Source organism: Triturus cristatus, chromosome 3_1 (assembly GCF_964204655.1).
Source record: "Triturus cristatus chromosome 3_1, aTriCri1.1, whole genome shotgun sequence".
NCBI lineage: Eukaryota > Metazoa > Chordata > Amphibia > Caudata > Salamandridae > Triturus > Triturus cristatus.
Window position 1 is genome coordinate 922774997 of NC_140583.1, and position 25060 is coordinate 922800056.

General features: G+C 42.1%; 1 protein-coding gene across 2 annotated transcripts in view; it reads right to left on the reverse strand.

Moving 5' to 3' along the window:
• Positions 1 to 25060, reverse strand: part of UPP2 (uridine phosphorylase 2) — a 120569-nt gene that overhangs the window by 69802 nt on the left and 25707 nt on the right. The window contains exon 3 of one of the 2 annotated variants that reach the window (XM_085646413.1): positions 5393 to 5551. The exons of the other annotated variant lie outside the window; for it this stretch is intronic. Coding sequence (XP_085502539.1) covers positions 5393 to 5551 — 159 coding nt within the window. The remainder of the gene's footprint in view (positions 1 to 5392; positions 5552 to 25060) is intronic. 2 annotated transcript variants of the gene reach the window in all.

Consider the following 25060-nt stretch of genomic DNA (forward strand, 5'->3'; position numbering starts at 1 on the left):
GTGTGGTGCTTGCAACACAAGACGGTTAAAGACTATACATTTGTTTCAATGGCTCACCAAACCTATGCCAGGATAGACCCCTTCTTTACTTTACCACACTTTACTGCAGATGTTACAGCAGCGGACAGTGGCATTGCTGCTCTTTCTGATCATTCACCCGTCTTCATTACGTTTTACGTGACAGACATTGCACCTAAGATATACAACTGTCACCTCAATCACTGGTTACTGACACCCTAATCCACTGTCACTGAAATACATGACACAATCCATGCCTTTCTCAACACCAACGACACACCCGAAACCTCCAGCGCCCTCCTACGGGACACACTGAAAGCTGCGATACGGGGTAATTTCATAAATATTGCTGCCAGGTTCAATATGGACAAACAGTTGTGACTGGAGGGTTGGATACAAGGCACATGGAAGCCAGGCGGGGAGGATGGCTGTTGGAGGCAGTGCGTCACATAGGTACACTGACGCACATTCTTTGCCACTGCCCCAAACTACAACAATATTGGACGGACGTACTAACGGACATTAATGAGATGCAGGTCACTGACCTACCCAGGTTCCCCAGCTACATTGTGTTGGGCCAGCGCTCTGCACTAACATACCCCTTACGGTCTGCCAGGGGCCGAGCTATTACCCTTGCCCTCTGCGTGGTGAAACAAGTAATACTGTCTAAGTGGGGCACCAATGACACACCAAGGAGGCTGGATCGGCAGCATAAACTTAGAGGGCTCCTTAGCATGGAGAAGTTAACAGTGGTGGTAGAACGCATATTGCCTCCATTTCCTGCCTTTAATTACTCAGTGTTCTTATTTTACCTCACAGGCCTCTGGATTTAGGTGAGGAGTAACTCTGTGTTGCTGTTTCATAAAAATTCAAACAGATTTAAACCTAGAATGTAAATATGTGAAATGTAAAGTAACATTGGAATTCAAAGATGTACATTCCCATTAGATGTGGATGATTTTGTATCATCTTCCATCACGGCCAAAACGTGCAGTGCTTCATTGCCCTCAACTAGGTATGCACTATTTGATAACTCATACATATAGATAGCTACTTAGGGATACATGAGGGAAGGTGAACTATACATCCCACATCCTTACTGTGGTTAGAATAAAGCAAGGAAGAGTAGTTGCTCCCTTTAGGTTGAAGTTATACTTGGTAAGGGTGCTTGGTCCCCCTAAAAGGCAGTCATATTTTTACTCTATAGTTGGGGAGACACTCACATCCCTCATAGGTCATTTTTAACTTGTATCATACACCACACCACGCTCCTCGCAGCTGGCTCTTGTGAGAAATGCATGTGATCAGGAAACAGCTGTAGTTGGCAGTCATTTTTTGGCAATAGTGTAGTACCAAGTTAATAAATTGGCTATGTTGGCTGTGCTTATTTTCATACCAATACATAGACAGAAGTAAAAAAAACCTTGCCTCAAACAGTTAAAGGAAGGATGCATTGAATAATCAGCTGAGATTAACATAAGTAACCAAAGGCTAAGGACCTTATTTAGAGATTGTTGGATGGGATACTCTGTCACAAACGTGGCAGATATCCCGTCTGCCGTATTACAAGGGCTGTAGTGTATAACCTGTGCCACTGGAATTAGGCAGCAGGGGAGGACTAAATTATGTGGCAGGGTTTACTAAATTATGTGGCTAGAAAATCCAAATTATACTGTGTAATACAGCACATTTTGTGATAGTATTACTTCATTTTCACACATTAACACTACCTGGGCAATGGTTTTCACCATATTAGTACCAGTCTCACACCCAAATACAGTAATAAGCAACTGACAGATGACCAGTCAACCTGTGCAAAGGGCCTTAAGCTGCGCATCAGCCCATGCTGTTGTGTTTTAGTAGTGTTTGATATGTTTGAGCTAGAAATTTATGTGGGTTAAAATCTGCAGATTACACAGCAGATGATGGATTATGTGGCAACTGCAATTACTTCATAATTATCTGGAATATGCTGCAGCAGCAAATTGAATAATTCCACTTGCCCTGGGTATAATACATTTATAATGAGCGGATGGGACATGAATCATGTTTGTGATGGAGTATCCTGTCTGCCAAACTCTAAGGTCTGAGTCACAATCGAGTATGGGCCTTGGAGGATATGTGTTCTAGGTCTCCCCATCAGTAACAACTCTGCTGCTTTTGGCATACACAAGTAGTGGGAATAATGGAGCACATTATATGTCAGCGTATTGGGCCGACACCTATCCAGACAACATATTTGGCACCACATTTCGAGAAAGCGGCGATAGGCACTCAAAAAGAATCTTTAGCATTTTGCATGCATTGAGCTGCAGTTCAAAGTAATGTATGTTTTGGAAACGAGTTTGAATTGCCTTTATTGATTTATTCCTTGTAATCTCCTTCTCTGAATTTATTTACAATGTTCATATGTTTTGACACTGAAATTGAGTGCATATTCCTGCTTACCCCAGAAAATTTTATCACTGGATTTACACATTTTTTCCCTTAGTCGAGACGTTCACCTGTTCCACTGCAGCATAAAAAAATATAATACTGCAATGTACTGATATGACGACCATGACTGTTTGCTCTCTTTTACCACTCAGTCCAAAAGCTAAAACGAGGTTTGTTTAATGTTTTCTTTTGATGATAGTCATGAGCTAAACCCTCTAACACATACACAACTGTTATGCATCCAAGTAGTAAAGTGCTTTTAAATTCTTTTAACATTATTTGAATTATTCAAAGATCAACCACCTAATTATGTAATTTTCTTTGGCACCAACAAAGAGGCCATAGGCTTTGCATAGACCCTAAACATATAGTTGTGTCCATGGGCTATGTCATATGTTTATGGGGAACTTGTGGGATGCAGCACAATTATATTAAGATAGGCATCCATTTTTAATAAGTTGGGGCATTAATGTCTCAAACATTCAGCATGTGCAGAACTGCATCTAAGTGTAATAATTAAAATATGTCATTTTTAGATCTTGCCTACCAGAAGATGAAAGCTGTGTGATTGCAAAAAACATATTGTGAACTTACAGTGGGCTTACAGACCCCCTATTGATTACTATTGTTTGTCTTTATTGTCACCCCCATTTGCTGGTTTCTTATTGGATGGCTTGCTTTTTGTTGTATCCTTCCACTGTTCACATTTAGGGAACTACTTTTTATTTTTCATTCAGCACTCCATGAGAGTGCATGTGTTTTCAAGCTCTTCCCTTTGTTCGCTGCTTCCTTTCCCACCTCCCTTAAATATCTGACACTCCTGCACTGTGCTACTCCTCAGAGCTCCCAGCTGGTCTCTAAAAGCATAGCAAACACAAAGATATGATGGACGGAGTGCTGAAACGTTTCAGACACTCACCCCTAGCCACAGCTCTGGGTTGAATCCATCACTGTTCTTTAGCTCACTTTGCCACCCCAGTTCAGACCCAGCCATATGCAAATCAGTCTTGACCCTGTTCCTCATTGGAACAGTCCAGCACGAACTGATAAGCCAGATCTTCCCTGGACCAGAAACAAGCATTCTGGGGCAGGTTTCGGCCACCCCTCATCAGCCAGGCACAGCGAGCAAGGGATCCACTTCTGGGCATACCCTGCCAACTTAGGGCATAGCAAGAGAAATACTTTTGCCTGGGGTGAGGCTGAAGAATATGGTTTAAGGATTGTTGTTCATTCATATATTTTGTATTCCAACTATGGCTTGAAAGCAGAAGCTTTGGCACACAAAGGCTTTTACAGCACTGGGAGAATGGCCACCTGCTGGGCTAACTCAACTGGCCTATGAAGCAGAAGGTGTACTTAGTAGGCACTTCTCTTGGAGGCCCTTAAATCTGCTCTCTGACCTATTACAGAGAACCAAATGGCTGAATCCTGTGCGCAGCAAATTATACCTTGGACAGCATTTTCATTCTGACATTTCCTTATTCTTTTTAATTCTGTTCAGATATTCAGGAGCGAAAAGTATTTAAAAAATAAACCAAGCCATCCATAAAGATTGAAAAGAAAACATTACATTTAATGTGCATTTTTTAGATACCAATAAACACGTATGCATTTCCTTCACCATTGGGAAATGTTTTTTTTTAACCTTTTTAAAACAATAATTTACAGACAAACATTGGCTTAGTCAAAAGCTCGAACCTGCATTAAAAGGGAGAGATGTATTTGGCTTTGCCAATGCTTTTTACAAGTATGTTTCTAAAGCTAATTTTGTTACATTTTAGAAAAGTGTTTGCCAAGCCATTTAATGGATTTTGGTGCTTGTATTTTGAAATGACAGTGAGATGAGTTCTGGATATATACGGTTACAGTTAAAAACTTGCAAACAGCCATTACTCTTTTGAAGTGAATGCGCTTCTTCCTTAGGTGAGAGGTGTCTATTTGATGTGGAGTCCAGAAAGAGGACCTATTGTGCAGTGACCAGCAGTAGGTCATTTCATTAGCCATTCAACAGCCAGTTCCCGGAAGGTGACTACTGTGAGAGGATCCTTTGTTCTTGCCAACCGGAAGTCAGATGTAGGCAGAAGGCTTCCTGCTGATGACATCTCTCAGCTGTAACCGTGGCTGAATAGGAATACATCTGTGTCACTTGCTGTGCATCAACACATTGCAATATATGTGCAAAAAGTACAGATTATAATATCTTGTGTAAATATTATTTGGCAAACCAATTAGAAGGGACTCTAGCTGCCCAGTTTATACATGGCTTACCTAGCTTCTGCTGATATGACCATGTTACTTGCGTCTGGGTACCATTCCGACATTGAATTTAACATGACAGCATAGTGGGTTGTACCATTGTGAACTTCTTAGAGGAGGGAGACATTAATGTAAGATTTATACAATCAGCACAAGACCCTTCCCTCCACAAACTGTCTCTCACTCGCATAAGTGTCTCTCACTCGCATAACACCACACGCACTCTCTATCTCTCTCAAACGACTGTCACATACAGCCTTGTTGCACTCTGGCTCAGGTCGTCGAGGTCACAGCCGAGAAAACAAGGCCAGTCATAAAAACAGCAAAGAAGGACTAAATGGCGCAGAGGTCTAGTGCAGGGACTCTCCTCCCAACGTGAACATCATACAAATGTGACACCTACAGCAGATTCGCTCTGATGACGGTATAGTTTGCCCTGTAAACCGGTCTCAAACGGTCAATGTATTATTCTGTCTTGCGCCGAGTTATAAAATAATCAAATGTGCAGCGTATATGGAGAAGTATTGAATAATTGAAAGCAGTCCATCTCTCAGAAGCTCATCATTTACACGTGTGAGGAGCAGGAGTTACCGACGTCAGATCATATTTTGCTCAACATTTTTCTTTTTCACAGTTCATGATGTTTAAGACCCGCAACACTTTTTTCCTGGTTAATACTTACGCTGATTGCGAGCACGGGCCCCGCCTTGTACATACAGTATCTATCCGTCCCAGCACAGATGTCATCAATGTCGTTCTCGTCGCCCTCAAAGCCAAGTTCCTTGTGAATGAACCGAGCAAAGGCTTTCATTCGGTTGGCGCTTCCTCCCACGCAGACAAACTGGAAACACAATTTAAGGTGATTATAAACGCAGCTCTTTTTAAAATCTCCGTCTGCTGATTAACATTTGCTCTATATCCAAACAGGACGCGCAATACCCTTATCTCACTGAGAAATGTCAAAACTGATTAAAAAAACAGCTACATTAATGAGACATTTTCTACTTTGACATTGCAAGGGGTCTAAAGTGAGCATTTCTGCCTCAGAATTATTACGGAAAAAGAAGAAACCAGCTGAGTCATAAGTGCATTTCTAAATGTCAGAGTATATATGTGGCGACACGCAGTCAATCTTTAAAACCTGCTGCCTTGAACAGCCAAGGTTCAGCGTGACCATAGGGAGCGGTTTATGACGCGCTATAGTCTACGGTTCTGGACCAGTGGCCTTTAAGACACTTCACTGCAAGGCTAGCAGTCTATTCAAAATGGCAAACATGTCTTCTCACCCTGAACCGGCTGCCACGAGGATTGCGGTCACGTTGTGGTGTTACCTTCACCCAAGAGCTCGTCTGAGTGAGCCGTGCAAGTCTGAAACGTCGGAATCATGCCCGCTAAAATTCAGAGAGGCAGTGCTGCAGGAACATTTGGGGAGGCAGGTCCGTTTTTAGGGCGGTGCGACCGGTGCCACCGCACCGGGTGCTGGCTCCCTGGGGGCGCCGTGCTTGAAAGTTTATTATGCTTTTGAAGCACCTGCTGCAGCGTTTCTTTCCCCCGCAATTACCAGGCCTCACATAAATGTCAAGATAACTCCTGTGATTAATTATCGTCCTGGAGAGAGATCAGCATTTTGTATAGTTGAGGTTTTGACTTAGGTGAAGTTAGTGCAGAGGGTTAATATGCCTGCTGCAAAGAACGTGTACCAAGTAGATTACAGAGTACGTATGATGTAACCAGATCAGTAGGTTACTGCTTTCAAAAGAGACATCCTTTTGTTACTTGGAATTTATAACTTAAAGTCCTAATATAGAATAGTGAACTATTAAACGTTCATCCTGGAACTGCTTACACACTGCAAAGTATACATTATTAGAACATTGATTAATGTTGCAAAAAGGCTTAATTTGGCTAGAAATCGATTCTTATTATTAAAGAGAAGTCCCAACTATGCTGTTTCTTTTTCAACTCTGAGTTTGTGCTTCTCCACACCAAGCACTCTTAAACTATACTGCCTACCAGTATGGATGACATGTGACTTCTACACTTTTAGTCCTTTGGCTTATGTAACATTTCCTATACACTGATTTACACACGTATGATTGATTGTCTGTGTAATGTGTGTGAGATGCAAAGCGCTCGAACACCCTACACTGGTATGAGTGGCGCTATATAACTAATTCAATGCATCTAAGAGAGTGTGGTTATGGAGATTTCGTCACTGTTAAAGGGTGCTAGTGAGAGAATCCGTGGTGGAGGTCATTGGGGGGGCGCCAACTGACATTGTCGCACAGGGCGCCACCAGCACTAAAGCCGGCCCTGTGGGGAGGAGCTACCATTGAGGCAGCAGGTTCAGTAGTACCAGGGTCCTCAGGGGCCCACTTGAACCCTGATAACTGATGTATGGACTTCAATAGCGAATTCTTTCGTTTGCAACCAAAAACGCATTTCTATTTGAAATGTGCAAAAGTCTATGTTTAAATAACACAGATATAATAAATTAAATTTTTGTAGTGGTAGTCATACTTAAATGTTATAAGCCTACAAGTGAAGTAAACAAGTCCTAACTTTGGATGCCTTATTAACTGTGCTTCACATTAACATTGAAAGGCTTGTTTTCAACGCTTGAGTTGTTGTTTGAAAGACAACAACTCAAGCGTACTCAAATGTATTTTCTCTTTTGTTGCAGATGTTGCAATTTCCCTCCCAAAATTGTTAGTTAGTGAATAGATAATTATTTTGAATTGTACAACTGATAGTGAGCTTCTCACCAGGAGGAGAGGTGACAGCAGGAAGGATGATTCATGGGAAGAACGGTCTGAACTGCAAAATGTGGACGATGAATCTTTAAGGACTAGTGTCTGTAGACCATTGTGCAGATGTGTAGTTTATTTATTCCCAGGAGTTTACTAAAATCCTATTGAATGTTGTGGAAGACGGAAAGAAACAAGTTATTAAATAGAACAGGAGTACTCGCAAACATTTGCTCAGGGGCCACGATGTTTGGTTTATGATGTGACCGAGGGCCGCATTGATGCTAACACAGTGGCAGGCATGAAGGGGGCATTTTGGGAGTCGGAGGGTTGTAATCAGTGTATATGAAATGTTACATAAGCCAAAGGACTAAAAGTGTAGGAGTCACATGTCATCCATACTGGTAGGCAGTATAGTTTAAGAGTGCTTGGTGTGGAGAAGCACAAACTCAGAGTCGAAAAAGAAACAGCATAGTTGAGAGTTAATAATAAGAATCGATTTCTAGCCAAATTAACCCTTTTTGTAACATTAATCAATGTTCTAATAATGTATACTTTGCAGTGTGTATGCAGTTCTAGGATGAAAGTTAATAGCTCACTATCCTATATTAGGACTTTAAGTTATAAATTGCAAGTAACAAAAGGATGTCTCTTTTGAAAGCAATAACCTGCTGATCTGTTTACATCATACGCACTCTTTAATCTACTTGGTACACGTTCTTTGCCTCAGGCATATTAACCCTCTGCACTAACTTCACCTAAAAGTCAAAACCTCAACTATACAAAATGCTGATCTCTCTCCAGGAAGATAATTAATCACACGAGTTATCTTGACATTTATGTGTGGCCTGGTAATTGCCGGGGGAAAGAAACGCTGCAGCAGGTGCTTCTAAAGCATAATACACTTTCAAACACGGCGCCCCCAGGAAGCCAGCACCCGGTGCAGTGGCACCGGTCGCACCGCCCTAAAGCCGGCCCTGGCTGTACAAAACCTTCTCTTGTATTTGATTTAATACACTATAATGTTATTCATGTATAACAGGCACCCAGGCCACCCAAAGAGTGTACATAACAACTGACTTGCCTCTCAGTTCACTGTTGGAATTGCTTTTAGGATGGGGGGGGGGAAGAATGAATGTTTCAGAATTTTTGTTTGAAAACTATCACTTAAAAAGAAAATACTTCTCAATGCACTGATATAATCTGATCTACTCAGGTGAAACAGTTCTGCATGTCAATGAAATACACTTTTTTATTTTTCAAGAGACCTTTACACTGTTGCTGCAATATGTATTTAAACATGAAGTTGTTCCTAATGTTAAGCAGTTCTAGACAGCCTTGTTGCTTCCTTTGTTTGACTTCAATTATCGTTTAAGTAAAGGCTTGCCTGTTTAACATCTTTTTAATCATACTCCACAGTCAAGTAAACAGCAGCACAGAGCTAATGTTGACCAGGGGGCATCATATAAAGGTCATGAGGGCCGCTTGCAGCCCTCTGGGACATACTTTGAGCATCAGTGATCTACAATATTGTGTGCTTATATTAGTGAATGTTCCTAGAGCAAGAGAGGCTTTACCTTTGCGATTTTCTCCCACTTGCATTTGCTGGAGACTCATCTCCGAGTTTCTCTGTACCTCTACATGGGAGGCTGCTTAGCTTATTTTTTTATGTCTGCTGAATTATAGCGGAGGATACTTCCAGCGTGATATGAAAGGCTTTATGTTTCTGCATTGACTCTCTCATCAGAACTCTTTATTGGGTATCTGAACTGACATCTTATTCTATTTAAATCCAATTTTATTTAGATTAGAAAACTTCCTTTATGGAACACACTTGCTGTATTATTACAATATTGGCCATACTTTTAAGCAATATTGTATTTTTCCTTATATTGAAATATTGATTATATTAACTTTTAATATTGATACATATTGATACGTACAAGAATACTTACAGAATAAATAATGAAAAACGAAAGCATTGAATATAAAACCCTTTAACTCACACAAGTTCTCTTTATTGACTGTACCAAAAGTCTTTAATGATTTTATTAATATGTGTTTAATGCAGATGATTGCTCCTTTTTGCTTCTCCTTGTTGACAAAGGTTCATATGACCAGTGGTAAGAGTTATTCAATTTCGATACCCGCTGATTGAGACATAGAAAACCCTGCTCTATGAAGTAGAAGCATGAGGGCAGTTTGTGTCACTGGAGAAGGAGCTGAAATAAATTGCTCATGTCCCTTAAGTTCATAGCCCGAACTTGAAGAGTGAAGGAGTTCAGAGTTCTGAAGGTAGTTACAGAGGTGAAAGTGCGAGTATCAATAGACTCGCAACGGCCCCCACAGCGCTAGGATGCCTGGCTTCACCTTGGGGGGTGCCCAGGAGCAGACATCTCACAGGAAAACCAGAAAGGGTTCCACAGCGGTATGAATACAGCGCTACGAGACCTCTGGGTTGAAGTGCGCTATATAAGTACAAATACATTTACATTTACAATAGGGTTATGCTCCACAATTATTTTAATTGAGAGTTTGTCACTGTGTTGACGTTATGTGTCTGGTATTTTGGTGAAAGTCTGATAAATTTGTTGTGTCTAAAAGCTTGATGTTGAGCAGTTGAAGTTGTTATCAGACTCAGAAAAGTCCAAGTTCCCGGGATAATTAAGAAATAACAAGCTGTGGTGCCATTTGTCTGCTAAGGTTTTGTGGTGCAGATTCACAAGGTTCCATCAACTGCAACTTTGAACTAGGGACTGTAGCAATTTGTTGGGATTGTACTAGTATTGATTGGTGTTGGTGAAAACAAGAGCACAAAGGGGATGCGGGCGATTTCCAGCTTGTTGGGATTAGAGCTGTATGTGCATGTGTGAGGAAGTCAGAATGTGTTAAAGCCTGATTTCCAATTTGTTTCCAGTATGAATGAACTACTTTAAATTCGTTAGTGAAGCAGACAAGAGTCATTTGTTTATTGTGCTTAAAGGTGTCGAATTTGTGTACGAGAAAATTGTAAAGGCGGGTGAACTGCTGCAAGTAGTGAAGAACTAAGTCAGAGTGTGCCGTGTTCGGATTGGTCAGTTGGTGTAAAGTACCGTGCTGAGATTGGTTGATGAGTTATCAAGAACTAGGCTGTGGTAGGCCTACAAAAAAAGGATTGTGTCAGGATTTTAGGAAACTACTGATGTATATGGAATAATAAATTGTACACAAACATTGATATCTTATTAAATTGATATTTGCTCATTTATTGTTGAACTTTTGCAATCATGATCTGTCTTTAGGCTTCTAGAGATTTTTTTGAGGGGTGATGTGTGGGTCACTGCTCAGGAGGGTAAAGAGCCTCTGCTAGAAGGTACCACAGGTCATTATGTGGCAATAAATATATAGGTCTTTATTTAGGTGACCGTCAGTGGCACAAGATCACTGAAAATAAAGGACCATTCAGATTTCCACATTATGGCATTTGATATAAAGATTATTAGAACATTGGAACGTTGGGAGCTCCATTGTAGACAATGGAGGGCTCCATGCTTCTACGGGCCTGTAAAGGCCCACAGAGCAACATTCCAATGTTTTACAAAAGCCTCTCAAAGTTCGAGGGGATTTAAATCCCCTCGAGCTTCGAGAAGCCTTTGTTTAATTTGTTAGAACATTCTGCCCTCTAGTGGCAGGATGTTCTAATAGCCTTATAGCCCTTCGTAGCAGGGCTATACCGCTATTAAAGTCCCGCTGCTTTTGTTAAAGTCCCTCGCCTTCGGCTCGGGCCTTTAACGCTGCAGCGGGCCTTTAATAGCCGGTATAGCCCGCTACGGCGGGCTATAAGGCTATATTGAACATTTGAGGGAAAGAATATATTAAATTAAGACACCTCCTAAACTTACACAGTATGAAGTATTAAATGCTTGGGAGGGAGCAGCTCCTGCCAAAGAGAAAGTAAGGTATCAGAATAGCGCAAAGAGAGCAGTGCGAAATTATGCAGATGCCCAATGGGATGAAGGACAGCAGAGGTGGAGGAAATGCATAGTCGAAGGAGTTAGAATGTATCCAGCTATAAATACAGAAAAGACTAAAAAGAACTGAAAGCAGGGAAAGATGATGAGGAATATGCAAGAAAAACAGACAATGATAGAGATTCAAGGGATGATATTTTGACGCTTTGTTATCCTTACGTTCACATGCCATAGAGATAGGATCATTTGATGATGGGATTTGTCCCCCATAGTTTGAGAAAACTCCTGACAAAGTAAAAGAAGAAAAAGCCAGGAAAGGGTGAGACCACTAGATGTACCAAAACTGAAGGTGTAATTGGAAGAAATTATTAAAGGATGTTTAGACATTTCACATTTGAATCAATATCAGGAAAATGAATTATTATATCGGAGTAAAGAAATCAGAGCATGCAGCTCCCACTTGATAGATTAACCAAACGGTGTTCCTTTATAGAGTCGATTCAGGGCACAGTTAGATGATGACGTTATTGTGCTTATGCACTCCTCGAGAATGAGATTGCACATTGCAGAGTTGATGAAGTGCATTAAAAAAATGGAGCAATTTTGACAGGTTAGAGAGCAAGAGGACAAAGAACCAGGGAAAGAAAAAGAAACAATCAGATACAACAGAAGCAAATGGTAAAACAGCAACAGAACCCCTGGATGAGGCTGTGACTTTCTCTATGGAGGGAGCTACCAGGTGGAGGGTATCTTCATGTACTGTGGAGTAGAGGTAATCTGGTGGCATTCACAAACAACTTTCCAAAATGAAGAGAGAACCCTACCCAGTCCTAAACACACGTTGACAGATTTGTAAACATTTCAAAGGTTTTGTGGACAAACTTGAATACTTTCTTTGATATTGTGGTACCGCGTGAACTATGCGCTGAACGCAAGACAGCTGTACAGTGGTCATGTACTGATCCTACAAGGGTTGCGCATATCCGTGCACCGCCACCTGTGGTGATGCCAAAGTATGATGAGAAAAATACCTTTTTGAAAGAAAAATTTCCAGTGAGGGAGATTGATTGGTTGAGGATCAATGGAACTGCTTAGGAAGTAAAAGAAGAATCAGTGCATACTTATTATGAATGTTTGTTGAAGGACTCTAAACAGCACAGTGGACAAGAAAATCCTGAAAAGGGAGATGTGGGGAATTTTGTGCTACAGTTTGCTCTTGGGTTGCAACCAGAAATCAGCATGCACAGACAACAGAAATCGATTTGTTGGCAGACAAAACCTTTAGATGAGATTCTGAGTTATGCAAAATACTATAGTGATAAGCAAGAGATCAAGCAGAAGAGCATTAAAGAGAAATGTATGTTGGCTCAGACTAAACTGGCTCAAAAACGATTTCAGAATCAATTGCATGTAGGGAATGTTGATGGAAGGCAGGGTGATTGTTTGCAGAATGGGAGGACAAATGGTTCACGGTGGAATTAATGTTTCTCAGGGTAGGTGTTCGGTTGATCCAAACTAAGGAGAAGACATTGCAATGCTGAAGAAATAAAATACCTGTCATTATTGCAACAGGCTTTGGCATTGGAAGAGGGACTGTGAACAGAATTCAAATCGAGTAAGTGGTGATGGGCAAATGCAAGGGGTAAATCAAACAAATGCAAAGTGTTCCAGTTCAGGTTCCAGTCCAATGAATGCAGATGTCAACGCAGTCACAAGTTCCTATGATGCAGGTTTCAAAAGCCCCGATGGCCCCACAGAATATGATTAATCCCAGATTCAATATGAATCAAGTACATAAAAGCAAATTCAAATATATTCCAAAATCAGAACTCATTTCAACAGTTCCTCTTCTTAAAGAACAAGAACTTTGATTCAAAAATTCCCAATGACCATGCCTGAGGGGGGTAGGAATATTGCGTACTGGGCGCAGTCTTGGCGGTAGACCAAAGTGGACCATTTGTAGAAGGAGAACTAAATGGCCACCAAGTGTCATTTCTTATCGACACATGTGCTACCTGTTCCACTGTTAAAGCAGCGGAGGTCCTAGACCTACCCCTCTTGAGAAAGAAGAGCCAAGTGGTAGTTGTCACAAGTAAACAACCAACTAATCTTGTTTCAAAGAAAGTTCCTATAAAAATATTTTCCTTCATGGAAGATCACCATTTTGTAGTATGTGATTCAAGCCCTGTAAATTTGTTAGGACGAGATCTTTTGTGCAAGTTCAATTGCACCATTTACTGCACACCGGATGGTGTTGAATTTCAAATGCATGATGAAGATGTTGAATTTAAAATGGCCTAACAAGAAACAGCTGTAGGATTGTATCCTGTAAGAACATTAGAGAATTTACTTCCCCATTTGAGAGATATTATAAAATTAGAAGTATGGGATTTTTCAGGGAAAGATATCGGATTAATCAGAGGTGTAAAACTAGTCCGAATCACTGAATAACTCCAGTGATTGAAAACATGCAGATACTGGGGATTTTAAAAGAAATTGCGAGAAGTACTTGCAATTCACTGATGAGAGGTTTACCGAAACCCAACTACATGCATTGAATTGCACAGGATCTTCGAAAAAATTAATATTAAAGTCCCATGCTGTCCCAGGGTATTGAATTCAGAAACCATATTATTTCAGATTCCCTGTAGTGCAGAGTGATTTCCCATTGTGGATCTCTGAAAGGCCTAGTTCTCTATACCGTTGCATCAAGACATTCATTTCTTGTTCTCATTTGTATTTAGATATAGAGTTTTGGCATGGTGCCAATTTCCAAGAAGAGTATACAGAGAATCCTCCGATCTTTAGTCAGATCTTGAAAAAGAATCTTGAGACTTTAGAAATGCCTTGCAATTCAGTTCTTGTGCAATATATCGATGACCTACTTGCAGCATCAAGAAGCTTGTAAACAGGCCACAAATTGCTCTTTTAAATCATTTGGCTGAGAACTGACACAAGGTGCCCCCGAGCAAATTACAATACTATCAAAAAGCGGTCCTATATTTGGGCCAACACATTGATAAGGGTACGAGAAAGGCGTCACAAGGGAGAATCAAGACATTAGTAAAGATGAATCCACCTTAAGACACAGAGAGAAGTCAAAATGTTCCTTGGAATGCTCGGCTACTCTAGACATTTGATACCCATTTTTTTTTCCAAGTGGCCAAGCCTTTACTGAGGCTGATACACAAAGATGTGCTTGATCACTTCCATGAGACAACAATTGCTTGAAAGCGTTCCTAGAGCTGAGAGAAAGGGTCTGTCAAGCCCCAGTACTGGGAATGCCAGATTACACTAAAATGTTCACATTGCTTTGCAGTGAGAGGAAGGACTGAGCTCTCTCAATGCTTACTTAGTTGCATGCCGTCTCTCGAAGACCTATGGCATATTTTTCAACTACTCTTGACCCTGTTGCCACAGGACTGCTCGACTGCCTTAAACCAGTTGTGGCAGCTGGTGGCAGTATTGAGAGATATGAAAGCATGGTGATGGGTCATCCTCTTACAGTGACGGACCCTCATTCCGTGGAGATATTGCTCATGTGTACCAAAACTCTGTATTTAACAAACAGCAAACTTACAAAGTATGAACAATTGATTCTTGCTGCTGAAAATGTGATTCTAAAGCGGTGTCAAACACTCAATCCAGATACATTGTTACCGTTGCCTGAAAATGAAATGGAAGAAGATGAAGTTGAACATGACTGCCTTGATGTTACGTATTTGTGCACCAAGCCAAGACCAAACGTTGAAGATGAACCTCTCTGATGAGCCCGACTATGTAATTATTTTGGACAGCTCATGTTTAAGAGACAATGAGGGGACTTTGAGAGCAGCTAACACTGTTTGCAAAATTCAGGAAGTGAAGAAGCCTACTGGCTTTGAGGTGTTACCCCCTGCACAAGTGGCAGAAGTGATCACCCTGACAAGAGCATGGAATCCTTCAGCTCAAATGAGTGCGACTATATTTACAGATAAGCATGGCTTTGGTGTGGTCTGTGATTTTTTGCAGTTGTGGTCACAGAGGGGATTCATGACATCATCTGGTTCCCCTATAAGAAATGGTGAATATGTGATGAAACTGTTGGAAGCTATACAACTGCTACAAGAAATTGCTGTAGTTAAATGTGCAGCCCACAGATGTGTTAATGATTCTGTCACAGTTGGAAACAGAAATGGTGATGAAGTTGCACAGTATTGTGCGGTTGTGGTATGCACATTTAATGGAGAATATGCAAAATAATCTGATTAGGAAATCACCTCTTCAATGCTGTAGTCAGTAGCTGATATGTGGGAAGAAATAGCAAGGATGGATCAGAGAAAGAGGTGTAAAAAATGCAAAGGATATTTGAGTTTCAATGGATGGAAGACCAATATCCTCGACGTCCCGCGCCGCGACCACATCACCCCCCCACCTGAGGAACCTGCACTGACTCCCCGTCGACAGGAGAATCTCCTTCAAGCTCCTGATCCACACACACAAGGCACTCCACAAGACCGGACCAGCCTACCTCAAAAGTCGACTCTCCTTCTACGTACCCAACAGGAAACTCCGCTCTGCGGACCACGCCCTGGCCACGGTCCCGCACATCCGTAGAACCACTTCCGGAGGCAGGTCCTTTTCCCACCATGCCGCCAAGACCTGGAACACCCTCCCCCTCTACCTACAACAAACCGAAGACCTGCTGACTTTCAGGAGACAACTCAAGACCTGGTTCTTGGACTGAGGAAATATGAATTTTATGATCAGTTATGTCCCCTATCTTAGACCCCAACGGCTCCATGTGCATGCTACAAGTACATGTATGTTCCCTCCAGTTCCAGTTATTAAGACGCAAATACATGTGCGTCCACCGTCAACATGTCCTCTTTCAGATCCGCCATGAATGGGTCAGATATTCCATTCCTAAGTATGAAAGGCCACCAACTTTATGTGGTTCACTTTCCACGTTTTACAGTTCAGGCGAGTAGGCCCTGAATTCTGCCATCAAGCCTTTTCCTGCCTTCTGCCTCTGAAAGCTCCAGTCCGAGCCCGCATCTGTATCCATGAACTTTGTCCTACTCCCTGCGTGGCTAACGATGCCTGATCCGGCCTGTTTTCTGCCAAAAACTGTATTTCACCTTCAAGATTATCTGCTCCGCTCCTCATCCGATGCATTCCTGTCTAGTAGTTTAGGTAAACATTCTTCCAGCTACCGAGCAAAGGGCCAGGCCTCACTGTCCTCATGCAAGTAATTCATAGGTACTGTTACTATGGAGGATTCCTGCCCCCTCGCATCTCATGTAGACACTTAGACGCTTGTACACGCACTAACAGTCAGTATAGAATAGATTCCATCCGAGAGACCTTTCCTTTTGGATAATACAGTTCTTTAAACATAAGATATTAGATATGATTTGGGATTAGGTTGACATGACCCCTCAGACTTCTGTCTCCACATGTAGAGCTAAATGTCAAGTCCCCTTCACCCTCTAGTTGCACGTCAATCACACGTCATGCGGCTGCGCGCGCATCTCTGCCAAGTATTTTCTGCTGACATTGCAGGATTCTCTTATGGATCCACCCACTTGTGACATCATGTTTAATGACGTTTCTAGTTACGCCTATGTTTACGCCTTTTTTCATTACGTATGTGTATTATTATCTGTATTATCAGCTGCTACGCCTCCTGCATCTGTCTTAATGTAATGCTTTTCATATAAATATCTTTACTTGTCAATAATGTATTGCCTTCCCTTCCTGAACCCTCGTGGTGATGGAATTTGATGCCTATGGTTCGAACCATAATTCCTTTGTAGAGGAATAAAGCCTTTCAGAACCTCTAATACCACGGATTCTGCCTCTTATTTATACTGAGTTATTCTTACTAGACTTTACCGCATAAAAAATAGTACCGGTAATAAAATATTTACCACATAAATTGGCGCCCGAATAGGGACACTTTCTCATCTCACGCGCCGGAGGTGCATTGCAGGCCCGGTCTCCTGCCACAGCTGGACGGATAACAACGCGTACCCGCAGGATTTCCTGTATCTCCCTCCGGCCAAGCGGAGGTGACTGAGGCTGCGATCAACACCCAGACGAGGCAGTGAGAAGTGCGAAGTATCCCGACCAGAGCCTAGCTGAGAGAGCAAGATCCGAGGTATACAGAGGCCCACCAGGTTCCGAAGTTCCGAGTCGAGTCGAGTCCAGTCCAGTCCGGTCCAGTCCAGTTCAGTTCCGAGGCCTTCCGTTCCGTGCTACCTGGTGAGTACCGTTGCCGGGGAGGCATTTAGACGTGCACATAGGTTGTGCCGGTCAAGACGGGTTTGGGTACACAAATCCGGTCTGCACTGTTTCAGCAGTGTATCTGTACTGTTTAGCAGTATATCTAGTATGTCTTGCATATAATTTAGTATTATCTAGTGTTAGTATTATGTCAGTAACTAGTTTTCTATTAGTTATCATCGTTCGTTAAATGTTAAATATTAAATGTTTTAATACGTTCTACATATTGTGGTGTGAATGATTGTTCATTATTGTGTTTATTGTATTAAGTGTGTTCAAGATTAAGTGATAAGGTCTAAAAATGCCGCTCTTTTCAAAATTAAGACAGATCAAAACCAGAAAGGGGGTACTCGAAGAAGCTGTTCCCATTCCACCTAGGGACACTCCAGGGTACTTTATGTATCATAAACATGGCCTAGATGCCGTATTATTTCTTGATTTATGGGTGGACTACACCAAAGATTTACCAGAAAGTCAGAGATGGCCCGCAGCTGGGACCTGGGATGCAGATTGCATCATGAAAGTAGGGAGAATTCAAATAAAGCCCGAGAAAATATATTAATTGAGGAAGGTACCCGAGTAAAAGCAGAACAAGTAGACAGACAACGAAACACTCTTATGAATGGTATGTATCCTCTTTTGGCCGAAGGGTTACCTCAGGCCACCCCGGAAATACCGAAAGACTTGACGCCTCCATTACTCCCGATAAAAGCACATCCCAAAACAGCAAAAGACGTTTTCCTTTCTTCCTATTTAGATGATGTAGCTCCTGAATATGCTAATGCTCCGCCACACACACCGCCCACCGATGGTGCTCAACGCCAAGATCATCCGTCTGTATCCCCGCAACAACAAACTCCTACGCACATTCCCACAGGTTCATCTGCTTCTACCGCTTTTCCTACATCTACAGTTTCTATCTTACATCCAACAAATCCTTTCGTGCCTAGCACCTCAGACGGTGCAACAGGAGGTACGACAGAAATTTTTGCCACGCCACCCCGAGGAAATAAATTATCTCTTAGAGATTTAGCATACGAACGTACACCCCAACTAGCAACTTCCGACATGTTTAAAGAGCATCTAGTGGATTGTAGATATGATCCTGTGCCCGGTAGACGGGACGGTATGCTGCTGTCATCATTACGTATACGACGAGCTTCAAGGTATTTAGCGACGCTACCAGGAATGGTGGCACATTTAGATAATATATATCACTTTGTCCAATCAGGGCGAGGCCCTGAAAGTATTGACGAAGCCATGGAATACCAGAAAGTGGATGTACAGAGACAACTGTTACGCTTCTTCATAAACTGTGTGATCAGAAACCAAGACAGGCCTGAGGTAGAGCAGAAGGAAATACAGGTACTTACCAAATGGGGTCAGAATATATCAGAAGGGAAACATGATAAACAGACATGTATAGTAGTTATGTGCCGAAAGATCCGCAAAGAAGTAGAACGAATACATGAAGAAAGATTAGAGACAGACCAACATGAATCAGAGGGAGAGGAGAACGAAGAATCAGAAATGCACACAGGACACTTAGAGACAATGGCTTATGTAGGTAAAGGAAGATCTTTTAATAATACCAGATGCTTTAATGATCCGATACATCCGATACGTCCAGAATGTAACAGAAATTTTCAAGCCCCTATGTTAAATACAAGGTCTCCTGAACACCTATTCCAAGCTGCTGATAAAATTACTCCGAGACCGAAGGGGGTACCATATGCTCGATTCCATGGATGAACAAGAATTAGCCAGGTCAGCAGTACAATGGGCTGACAGTCCCGGCAAATACAGTGAAGATGCACTAGCACACACGTTTCTGAACCTTACCCCATACGAACAGCGTTTAGCTGGTATATACAGGATTCAACACCTCCTCATATTATATAAAAGCCAACACTCCGATCCTGGACCCCTACCTGACATATTGACAGAATTACTCACGAATAAATGGAGAGGGTCAGGTACTGATTTAATTAAAGAAATTCTAGAATTTCGAAACCAGTATATAGTTTTCGTATGCCCGGAACATGTTCCAGCTCCCACTATGGGAAGAAAAATGTATCACATAGATAGACAGAATCCCTTACGCGAAGTACACCCAATCAGAGGTGAAGATAATACCTTTAAACGTGTGTTTGTGTACACACCTATAACTAAAATTGAATTATTAGAAATGAAGAAAGTAGTACCCAGCCATGACAAGGATCCAGCAGGTTTCCACCGTGAGATAAAAGACATGTTACTCATGGGAGAGTATACCTACCCCGACATTATGAAAATATTAAAAGTATTAATGCCTGCCGGTATTTACGAGAAACTCAAAGAAAAGGAATGGGAGGTAGGAGACCAAAGGATAGATTGGACAGCATTAGAAAGCGAAGAAAAGGCCCGAGCAGCAGGATCAGGGCTTGGGGAAAAGACTACAGCACTACCAGGATTACTAGTGCAGGTACTGCCACGTTTATTAACTACGAAAAAGGAGGACTGGGGTGCAATCTCAGCCTGTAAACAAAAGCAAGATGAAGACACTAGTGATTTCTATTCCCGATTTGAAAAATGTTTTGGTATAAATAGTGGCATAAAAGCAAGTAGCGAGTCATATCCACATCTGTTTGTGACAAAATTAGTTGAAAATTCCCTACCGCAAGTTAAGAATAGAGTATTGAAATTTGAGAGTACCTGGCAAGGTAACACCCCGTCACAGATGTTACAGATGTTACAATATCACCACAATAGAATTAGAGAAGAACAAGAACATGAGCAAAGACGTATGAAAGACACGAAAATGAAAATGCTTGTGGCTCAGTCAGTTCCAGCTGATGGTCATAAAAAGGGTGATTCCGCAGGTCCGACGAAAGGGACATGCAACTATTGTAAACAACAAGGTCATTATATACACGATTGTGCAGTTCTGAAACATAATATCGCCACGGGTAAAACCCAGGAAAGACCACGTCCACCTAGACAGGATCAGAACCAACAACAAATCCCTCAGCATGCACAATCTAGGCCAGCTCCGCAACAGGCAGCTCCACAACAGACCGTAGCCACATCACAGCAGCAGCCTATGGCTGCAACACAAGCAACACCACAACAGATGTACCAGTATGCACAAACTGATTATCCCGATTATCAGCGATACACATGAAATAGCCTAGAGAGGGAAGTTGGCTTACCCCTTATCGAGGTTCCTGTAGATCAAGAGGGACCTTATGTACATAGTGAACTATTAGGGGAAGACAGAAAGTTTTTACTTGATACAGGGGCAAGCAGAACAACTATACGACGCAGTGAAGTTCCAGGGGCACCCCTCTCAGGCTCACAGAATATTTCCCTTGGATTCTCAGGAAAGCCTATCATTAATGAAGTATCGCAACCCCTACCACTTACGGTTGGTCCATTGACACGAACTACAGATTTATTGCTTACTAAATCATGTCCAGAAAACTTGTTAGGTATAAAAACATTGAAAGCTCTAGGAGCTATAATATGTTGTTCTCCGGAAGGAGTACGATTATTTTTACGTGACTTCAAAGGTCACTACGTGTCCAGAGACATGGATCACCGCCTGCAGAATTTACCTACACATTTATGGGCACAAGGCCCCACTGATGTTGGTTGCATGAACATTACACCATATCGAGTCACACTAAAAACAGGAATAGTACTACCACGAATGCGACAATACAAGTTACCCCCCGATGCTGTTGTGGCTTTGCTGCAAATCATTGACGAGCTCATTGCACAAGGAGTGGTTGTGGAAACCGACTCCAATGTATGTAATTCACCGATAATTCCGATTCTTAAAAGAACGGATCCAAAGGCATCACCAGTATATCGATTAGTTATTGATCTGCGCGAATTAAATAAATGTATTGTACCACAATACCCTGTGGTCCCAGATATCTCTTCATTATTAACAGCTATTGATTCAGAAGCAACGTTCTTTACTGTAATTGATCTCAAGAATGCTTTCTTTAGCGTCCCAATAGATCCGGAAAGTCAATATTTGTTCGGATTCAGTTTAAATGGACGAAGTTTTAAATTCACACGCGCTCCTCAAGGATTCACAGAAAGCCCCAGCATCTATAGCCAAGCACTGAAACGAGAACTTGACAGTATCCACATGCCAGTTAACACTGCCTTGCTTCAGTATGTCGATGATCTGCTGATCACCGCCCGAAGCGAACCTGAATGTGAAAAAGCGTCACTGAGGGTTTTACAATTTCTGGCCGACAAGGGGCACAAGGTGTCCCCTTCTAAGCTGCAATTCTGTGTCCAGCAAGTTGTTTACCTTGGGCACTTGCTGTCCAAGGAGGGAAGACAGCTTACACCTGACCGCATCCAGTTAATTGCTAACATGCCACCACCCAAGACACAAAAGGAGGTGCGGGCTTTTATAGGTCTCACTTCATACTGTAGGCAGTGAATCCCGCAATATGCATTTCTAGCAAAACCACTCATTCAGTTGACAACACAGGAGGCAGCCACATCGACTGTCCTCCCTTGGACTCAAGAACATACGCAAACCTTTGAAAGCTTAAAGAAAGCTTTATGTCAAGCACCTGTTTTAGCAACACCATGTTACAGTAAGCCTTTTACACTATTTGTTACAGAACGCGAAGGTACTGCCTTGTCAGTACTCACTCAGGAACAAGCAGGATCACACAAACCATGTGCTTATTTTTCTAGTACATTAGATCCCGTAGCTCAGGCTCTTCCTGCGTGCCTGAAATCAGTGGCAGCAACAGCTTTAGCAATCAGACAAAGCGATGCCATAGTATTAGGACATCAATTGACAGTACAAGTACCACACGCAGTAGAGGTTCTCTTGAACCGCACACAAACACAACACTTGACTATAGCAAGACTCACCGGTTATGAATTAACATTGTTTCAGCCACACATAGAAATCAGACGTTGTAATACATTAAATCCTGCCACACTTTTGCCAGTAAACGGAACAGATCCATTAGCACATGATTGTATTGAAGTCATTACTATCACGACGAAACCCAGACAAGACTTGACAGACATCCCCTTATCAGATCCGGACCTGACATTGTATGTAGATGGTTCATGTATGAGAACAAGTACAGGAGAGTTAGTGGCCGCTTACGCAGTCACAACAGACACTGAAGTCATTGAAACAAATTGTATTAACACTCTGTCAGCTCAAGCAGCAGAGCTCATCGCTCTGACACAAGCCTGTATTCAAGCCAAAAATAAGAAAGTCAACATATACACAGATTCAAATTATGCATTCGGAGTCGTCCATGACTTCGGCGTACTGTGGCGAGAGAGAGGTTATTTAACTTCTCATGGTACCCACATCCAACACGGACCCCTCATTCAAGCTCTATTAGACGCAATTCATCTACCTACTGCAATATCGATTATGAAATGTAAAGCCCATACAAAAGTTACCGATATCATTTCTCAGGGTAACGACCTAGCTGACAGAACAACTAAACAGACTGCTCAGAATCAGACTCATACAACTGACACGACAAAGACAATAGTCCCGACACCAACACATTGCATGACAGTTAAGGATCCCGCCCTTGATGTAATTGACATACAGACACATGCTACACCAGAAGAAATAAAGAAATGGACTGAATTAGGAGGGATCCAAACGGATCAAGGATGGATGACGAAGGGAAAATCTATATGGTTTCTTCCCGACTCCATGGTTCAAGTCATCATTAACACAATACATAGTCCAGCGCACCTAGGAGAAAAAGCTATGCTAGACAGCATTCAACACATTTGGTTCAACAAGCACTTGCGAGCAGCAGCCAAACAGAAAGTACGTACCTGTATGATATGTTGTCAGTTTAATCCAGGTAAAAGCATTCCCGTAGAGCAGGGTGGATTTCAACCTCCCGATCACCCTTTTGAAGTCCTCCAGATGGATTATATCCAGATGGAACGATGTCGAGGATTCAAATATGTTCTCGTAGTTGTCTGTGCTCTTTCCCGTTGGACAGAAGCCTACCCGGTTTCAGATTACACTGCCCCGACTTCTGCCAAACAGCTAGTTCGAGAATTCTTCCCACGATACGGTTTACCACGTGTTGTATACTCAGATAACGGCCAGCCATTCTCATCCGAACTAATGAAACACGTTTCACTTCTGTTAGGTTACCAATGGAAATTTCACTGTGTCCGACATCCCGAGGCAGCAGGTCTCGTGGAACGCCATAATCAAACTCTGAAAATTAGATTGTCCAAAGTATGTAGAGAAAAAGGTGTCGATTGGATAGTAGCCTTACCAGTTGCGCTCTTTTACATGAGAATGGTAGCACATTCTCGAACAGGGCTATCCCCGTATGAGGTGATCTTCGGTAGACCACCAAATATGTGGGGGACGCCTATACCTCGTAAAATCACTGATGTTGACTGTAATATGCTGACAGATTACCTGGCTTCCTTGATGTCTGCACTACAATCTTGTCGTTCACAGGTAGCTGCAGCTTTTCCCGATAACACTGAGGTGAAGCCCCATGACGTGGTTCCAGATGACCTGGTTCTTGTGAGGAATTTTGACCGGAAGACCCAGCTGGAGCCTAGGTGGCAGTCGCCCAAGCTCGTCCTGCTGACTACAAGGACAGCCGCGAAGATTGAGGGACGTAAAGGGTGGTTGCACTCGAGCCATATCAAGAAATTTTATGGACTACCGTCCGATGTGAACACTCGGCCCTGTATTCCCTCACAGACAGACTCAAAGCTCCCCTTGGTTGAAAGGTCGGAGAACGAACTCTATAAACTGAAACTAAGGTCTAGCAAGTCAGACAATTTGATTGTTTAAGTCCTCTCCAAGGTGAATCGGTTGAATTTGTCTCTGACATGTATCCTCTGGACCGAAATAGAGAGAGGAATAGACAGATACAGCTTAAAAAACATGCGTACTGTAAATCGCTTCGTAGTCACTGCATGACGACATTATTAATTTTGTTTTTTCTAAGTCTTCTGATCATCATTTCTAGTGTATTTCTACATATGTATTACCCTATTTCTAAGCGTGCTTACAATGTTACTGCTGAACATTCTTTTAGCGAACTACCTCCGCATGAGTTGTCTTATAGATTTGCGCTGCGCAACAACACATTTATTAGTATGCTACATCATTCCCATCAGACCAGCAATGCTACCAATTGTTGGATCTGTGGCCGACTCCCTCCCTATCAGAACTATAAGGGAGTTTTGCCTCTCTTTCCGTATCCGTTCACACACAATGGCTCCTGTGGAGCATGGTTTAGTTTGATTAATTCCCTAGATTCAAATTCCGCAGTTTATCAAGACAACTGGGTATGGGGAAACCTGAACCTGGTTTTGCTTAAAGTCTGCTACCCTAACAAGGAGGGA